Here is a 6000-nt window from a genome sequence, read left to right on the forward strand (position 1 = left end):
CAGAAGCAGCCTGGGCATGGGAAAGCAGAGGAAAGAGCTGACTCTGCATAAGTGGATGATTGATCACTCTCTAAAAGAGATTTCCCTATGGAAAACTGGGTGACCTCTTTAAGTAGACACTCAATAATAAATAATAAATGACCGTCCTTCCTATAAGCATAATTGATGCAAACCTCTCTTCTGGCTTTGTTTTTCCAGGGATGTGATTTTTTTGTGTCTTATACTGATAACACACTTAAGTTAGCAGGCCATCCAAATGACTGCTAACTTGAGTTTGCAAATCTTTCTGATTTTTTATCTTATATGGTACGGATTATACCTGCCCATTCTTTAAGAATTGCACATCCACTGTCAGCTTGCGTAAGATATTCCCAAAAGGATAATCCAAATTCCGACCATGGTAAATGTGGCCCCTGGAGTCTTGAGCCACAATACTGGTGCAGAATCTGAGAAAAGGGAAAAGTCCAACATGAATGAATAAGACAAATAAGAAAAAAAAGGAAAAGGAGTTTTTCATTTGTAAAACAAATCCTCAAAGTAAAAGTTTTTCTTCCTTATAACTGATATATGTGCTATAATGCTTGTATAAGAATATAGATTAACAATTCAAGATGAAAAACACAACTGGATACAACTCATCTGTGTTCATTCAGTGTTTCTAGGATCTTTACCCTTAGCACACATGGAGGGCATCATAAGCATAGTAAGTGAGAATTTCATCCTCAGTCTAAATCTGAAGTGAAACTAACTCATCCTGGGCTCAGGACACCTCTGAACTCTGCTTTTTCCTCTGCATGGCAGCATGTATTCTATTTAACACATGATTCAAAGCCAGCTCAAGCTCACCTCTCCATATATGAATTCCTCAGAGCAAATAAAGTAACACTAAACCATTGTTTCACAAATGTTTCATTTTGTCCCCTTGGGAAAATGGCTGGCTCTTAAGGGACTTGGCACTTTTCCTTTCTCTCTCCAGCTCCTTGCACAGAGATCATAATTTTAAAAAAGGGGGAATCTCTATGAACAGAAGTATTGTGAGAAAAAGAGGAGGAGGCTTGTTAAGTATCTATCCATATTCTCTGAGAATATTTAACTGTACATGAAAAAATATTTATATACAGTATGTCCAATACCAGAGGAAAAAATATGTATATCCACATGAACAAAACTGAGAGAAAATATCCTGAAGGGTTTTTCTGGTCATTTTTTAATAACAGGATGGTGGTTAGCTTTGTTTTTTTACTTTTCTACATTTACTGATTTTCTACAATGATTACATGTTACTTTTATAATTGGGGAAAAAAGTGTTACTTTTTGTTTGTTTGTTTAAAGATGGAAACTTGGGCTGGGCAAGGGCACAGTGGCTCATGCCTGTAATCCCAGCACTTTGGGAGGCCAAGGTGGGTGAATCATGAGGTCAGGAGTTTGAGACCAGCCTGGCCAACATAGTGAAACCTCGTCTCTACTAAAAATACAAAAATTAGCCGGGCATGGTGGCGCACACCTGTAGTCCCAGCTATCTGGGGGGCTGAGGCAGGAAAATCGCTTGAACCAGGGAGGTGGAGGTTGCGATGAGCCAAGATCGTGCCACTACACTCCAGCCTGAGTAACAGAGTGAGACTCCGTCTCAAACATAAATAAATAAAATAAAATAAAGACGGAAACTTGGTCAGTTTTAATTCCCTCCAAGGTTTCTGTTATTTATTTATTTATTTTGAGTCTCTGTCACCCAGGCTGGAGTGCAGTGGTGCAATGTCGGCTCACTGCAGCCGTGACTTCCCGGGCTGAAGCGATCCTCCCACTTCAGCCTCCTGAGTATCTGGGACCACAGGCGCAAGCCTCCACATCCGGCTAATTTTGTGGTATTTTTTGTAGAGACAAGGTTTTACCATGTTGCCCAGGCTGGTCTTGAACTCCTGGGCTCAAAAGATCCATCCATCTCAGCCTCCCAAAATGCTGGGAATGCAGGCGTGAGCCACTGTGGCCGGCCTCCCTCCAAGGTTTCTGAGCTTAACTTCAAAGAGTTCAGGTCAGGGAGGGGACTGGTAAGACATGGGAAGTACTAAAGCAAAGTTTGTGGGATCTCTCTCAAAGGCGATTTTTCAAAATTGGCAAGATAACAATACTTCCATCTCAGGCCCAAATGTTGTAGTGTGATGCAGCAGTGCACAAGCACGGGAGACAAATGAGGAAACAGGCTCTGCTTTGAAAGGCACTGCAGCGAACTGGAGATTCCCATGCTTTTAGCACTCACCAGCCACCTGACTTCCAGCAAGGTGGCCCCACTGAGGCTTGGTTTCCACATCACAAAACAGATGATACCATCTTCCCCACGGGGCTGTGTTCATGAAGTGCCTGGCACCCAGTAGGCTCAATAAAGGGTAGCTAGTATTATTCTAATTCAAGAAGGCTTACTTCCAACATGAGAAGAAAGCATTTCCTTTGTTAATGCTAGTGAATTGAATGGTGCTATTAGGCAATTCAATAAATACCTTAGTATCAAATCCAAAAGTTAGAATGTTTTTACTAGAACTTTTGCTTTAATCTGTTTGAATATGGTGACTCCAACAGATGAGGGTAAAAATGATTCGTGATTTTTCATTGAGAAAGCTGTAAGTTAAAAATAGGAAAAAGTTGGAGGTAGGAGAGGGAGGTGGTAAAATTATAATAACTTAGTTCAACTGAAAAGCATGTTATTTAGCAGGCCTGTGTCTTTTCTGTGCCTGAAAGCATTTCCTGAAGAGGAAGGCAGTCCCAGTGCTTTTTAGCTTACTCTGCCTAGGTGTTCTGGGAAAATGCCTGGGCCAGTAAAGTTTCATTATTCCAAGATCTTTTCTACCCCCATCATCTTTAGGCAGCAAGAAGCTCTAAGTATGTACAAGAGGTTACGAGATGAAGCTAGTCTGCTGGCAAAACAATAAGTGTTGAAGGAAGAAACCAAGTCAAAACCTCTCTTTATTCCAGGGCCTATTACTGAGCCCATAAACCTTTAGTGGTCCCCTGCACTTTGCCTGGGATCAACCACACACTCCATGTTGCTTTCACTTCTGGGTGCACTTTTTTTCTTTGATATGGAATCTCGCTTTGTCCCCCAGGCTGGAGAGTGCAATGGTGCCATCTCGGCTCACTGCAACCTCTGCCTCCTGGGTTCAAGTGATTCTCCTGCCTCGGCCTCCCAAGTAGCTGGGATTACAGGTGCATACCACCATGCCTGGCTAATTTTTGTATTTTTAATAGAGATGGGGTTTCACCATGTTGGCCAGGCTGGTCTTGAACTCCTGACCTCAGGTGATTCACCCGCCTCGGCCTCCCAAAGTGCTGGGATTACAGGCGTGAGCCACGGCGCCCAGCCCGGATGCACATTTTATCATGCCCACTTCCGGTCCAAACACTGGCTGGCCCTATTAGAGCAGTGTTCCCTGTCGCCCCAGCCCTGGTGGACACAGACACTTCAGCCACGACACACATGAAAGGATAAATGCAGGGCGACAAATAAGGGCAGAGATGAGCCACTGCCAGTATAGAGCTGGAAGGCCACTGAGTTAACTAAAGGGTCCAGATGAGAGGAGGCTTAGTTTCAAAAACTTCCTGGAAAAGTACGTTTTGAGCAGAATTTTTTTTTTTTTTTTTTTTTTTTTGAGACAGTGTCTCGCACTGTCGCCAGGGCTGGTGTGCAGTGGCGCGATCGCGGCTCATTGCAACCTCCGCCTCCCGGGTTCAAGTGATTCTCCTGCCTCAACCTCCTAAGTAGCTGGGATTACAGGCGCCCACCACCACGCCTGGCTAATTTTTTTGTGTTTTTCGTAGAGACGGGGTTTCACTATGTTGGCCAGGCTGGTCTTGAACTCCTAACCTCGTGATCTGCCCACCTTGGCCTCCCAAAGTGCTGGGATTACAGGTGTGAGCCAACGCGCCCGGCCTTTGAGCAGAATTTTAAAAGTACGCTACCTGGACTGGGGAAGAGAAAACCCGGGGCTACACGTAGAGGGAAAGTTTAGTGTTGAATCGGAGAATCTGCTTTCCCTCTCGAAGCCTACTATGTGCAGCTCAGATTTACCCAGAGAGGCAAAGAGGAAGCGCTGGAGGTTTCTGGGCAAGCAGGCACCGCCCTGTTTTTATCACACGGAAAATATGTCTCCTCCCGCTAGTCTGTGTCGGAGGCCCCCGCAAGCCCTGCGTTACTCCGCGCCGGCTTGGGGCACTCACGCGGAGGACTCGTAGGCCAGGTTGACCAGAAGGCAGTCCGCCAGGCTGAGGTTCATGAAGTCACACATGCCGCGGATCTCGCCGGTGAAGGGCTGGGGCAGGAAGTGCTCCAGCTCCAGGACCACTTTTCCGATTAACACGTGCACCCACTTGGGGACTCTGTCCCTAGAAACAAAAAGCACAAGGGCGTCTGACCCGCTCAGAGGTCGGCGGCGTGCGACTGCGTGTGCACTGCGAGCGGGGCTACATCCTTAGGGCGTGAGGTCTCAGGGCCACTGCTCCCCAGTCAGTGGACCGCCCAGGCGCAGCGTCACTCAATCTGCAGCCTCCCGGGAGTGGGGGGAAGGGGGCGGGGGGAAGGCGGCGGGTAAGACAACTCGGAATGGGGAGGGCGAGTGAGGCTGGTCCCAAAGGGGCAAGCTTGGAAGGCCCGCGAGGTCCGCAAGGAAGGCGCGGGTTGCCCCTCCTCGGTAGCTATGCAGCCCGGGCGACAACTCGCGCGCCACGCTGACCCGGAATGGCTCAAGGACTGGCGTGCCACGGGTGACACCAAACTTGAAAGCCGAACCTGCCGCGCTGGATTCTCCCCAACCCCGACGCTGCTCAGGGCGGCAGCCAAAACCAGTTCTCCAAGGGTGGCGGGGAGTAAAGCGTCCCCGTTTAAAGCACTCTGAGCAGCGCGCGTTTGACTCCGACCCGCAGGGCCGGTGTCCCCGCAGACCCCGTCCAGGGCCCCAGCTCACCCGATGACTTGCGCCATCGCGGCGCGCACCAAGTCCAAGTCGTAGTGCCGCAGCACGGGCAGCCAGCGCAGCTCGGGGGCCGAGTCCAGGCTCACGTTGAAGCGCGGCGCTGCTGGGGGCGAGGCGGCTGACAGCCCGGCCCCGGCCAGCAGCAGCAGCAGGGACAGAAGCCCCGGGCGCGCCTCCCGGTCCGCGGTCCGCATGGCTCGGGCTCCAACGGCCGCAACTTGGAGACCTGCAGCCGCTGTCGGAGCCCGGGTAAGCCGTGGAGGAGGAGGAGCTGGGGCTGGGCCGCGATCGCTGGAGGTGGGGCCCGCGCACGACCCGCCCGCCCCTGTCACCGGCAAGCCGGAGCGGCGACACCTCCCGTCCCCGCCGCGCATCCTCTAGCCCGTCCCGACTCTCCATTGGGCCTGGAGGTCCCTGACCGCGGGGCCGCTAAGGGTTGGGGCTGCCGGCAGCCGGCTTCTCACCAACTCCCGGTTCCAGCGCACCTGCTTGGGCCGAAGGAGTGTAGGCTGCGGCCGGGAGGGGCTGTAAGATTTTCAGTAGCGAAAAGGTGTCAGGAAAGACTTTTCAGTTAAACTTTGTTTGCTTGTTTGTTTGTTTGTTTGAGATGTAGTCTCACTCTATTGCCCAGGCTGGAGTGCGGTGGCGAGATATCGGCTCACTGCCAACTCCGCCTCCTGGGTTCAAGCGATTCTCCTGCCTCAGCCTCTCAAGTAGCTGGGATTACAGGCGTCCACCACCATACCTGGCTAATTTTTGTATTTTTGGTAGGGACAGGGTTTCACCATGTTGGCCAGACTAGTCTCGAATTCCTGACCTAAGGTGATCCACCAGCCTCGGCCTCCCAAAGTGCTGGGATTACAGGCGTGAGCCACCGCGCCTGGCTGGTAAAACATTTTTTAAAAGCTCAAAATTTAGTGAACATTTATCTGCTAAATATTTTTCGCGGACATTATCTCATTTAATCATCAAAACAAGCCAACAGGTAGGTTCCACTAATCCTCGCTTTACTGATGAGGAGCGTGAGGCTTGGAGAGGTGAA

The 6000-nt window shown here is 49.9% G+C and overlaps 1 protein-coding gene across 7 annotated transcripts in view; it reads right to left on the reverse strand.

Annotated features, from left to right (window-relative positions):
* NAAA (N-acylethanolamine acid amidase) overlaps nucleotides 1-5491 on the reverse strand; it is a 30394-nt gene extending 24903 nt beyond the window's left edge. For 3 of the 7 annotated variants that reach the window (XM_031010129.3, XM_063705322.1, XM_031010130.3), the window contains exons 1-3: nucleotides 4950-5489; nucleotides 4207-4371; nucleotides 320-446 (exon numbers count right to left, since the gene is read on the reverse strand). In XM_031010129.3, the coding sequence (XP_030865989.3) occupies nucleotides 320-446; nucleotides 4207-4371; nucleotides 4950-5332 (675 nt within the window). In that variant the 5' untranslated portion in view covers nucleotides 5333-5489. Of the gene's footprint in view, nucleotides 1-319; nucleotides 447-4206; nucleotides 4372-4949 lie in introns of all 7 variants that reach the window. The other 4 variants (XR_008678987.2, XM_055384520.2, XM_055384519.2 and 1 more) reach the window with 2 other exon arrangements.
* Nucleotides 5492-6000: the final 509 nt, after the last annotated feature.

This window comes from Gorilla gorilla, chromosome 3, assembly GCF_029281585.2.
Source record: "Gorilla gorilla gorilla isolate KB3781 chromosome 3, NHGRI_mGorGor1-v2.1_pri, whole genome shotgun sequence".
Lineage (NCBI taxonomy): Eukaryota > Metazoa > Chordata > Mammalia > Primates > Hominidae > Gorilla > Gorilla gorilla.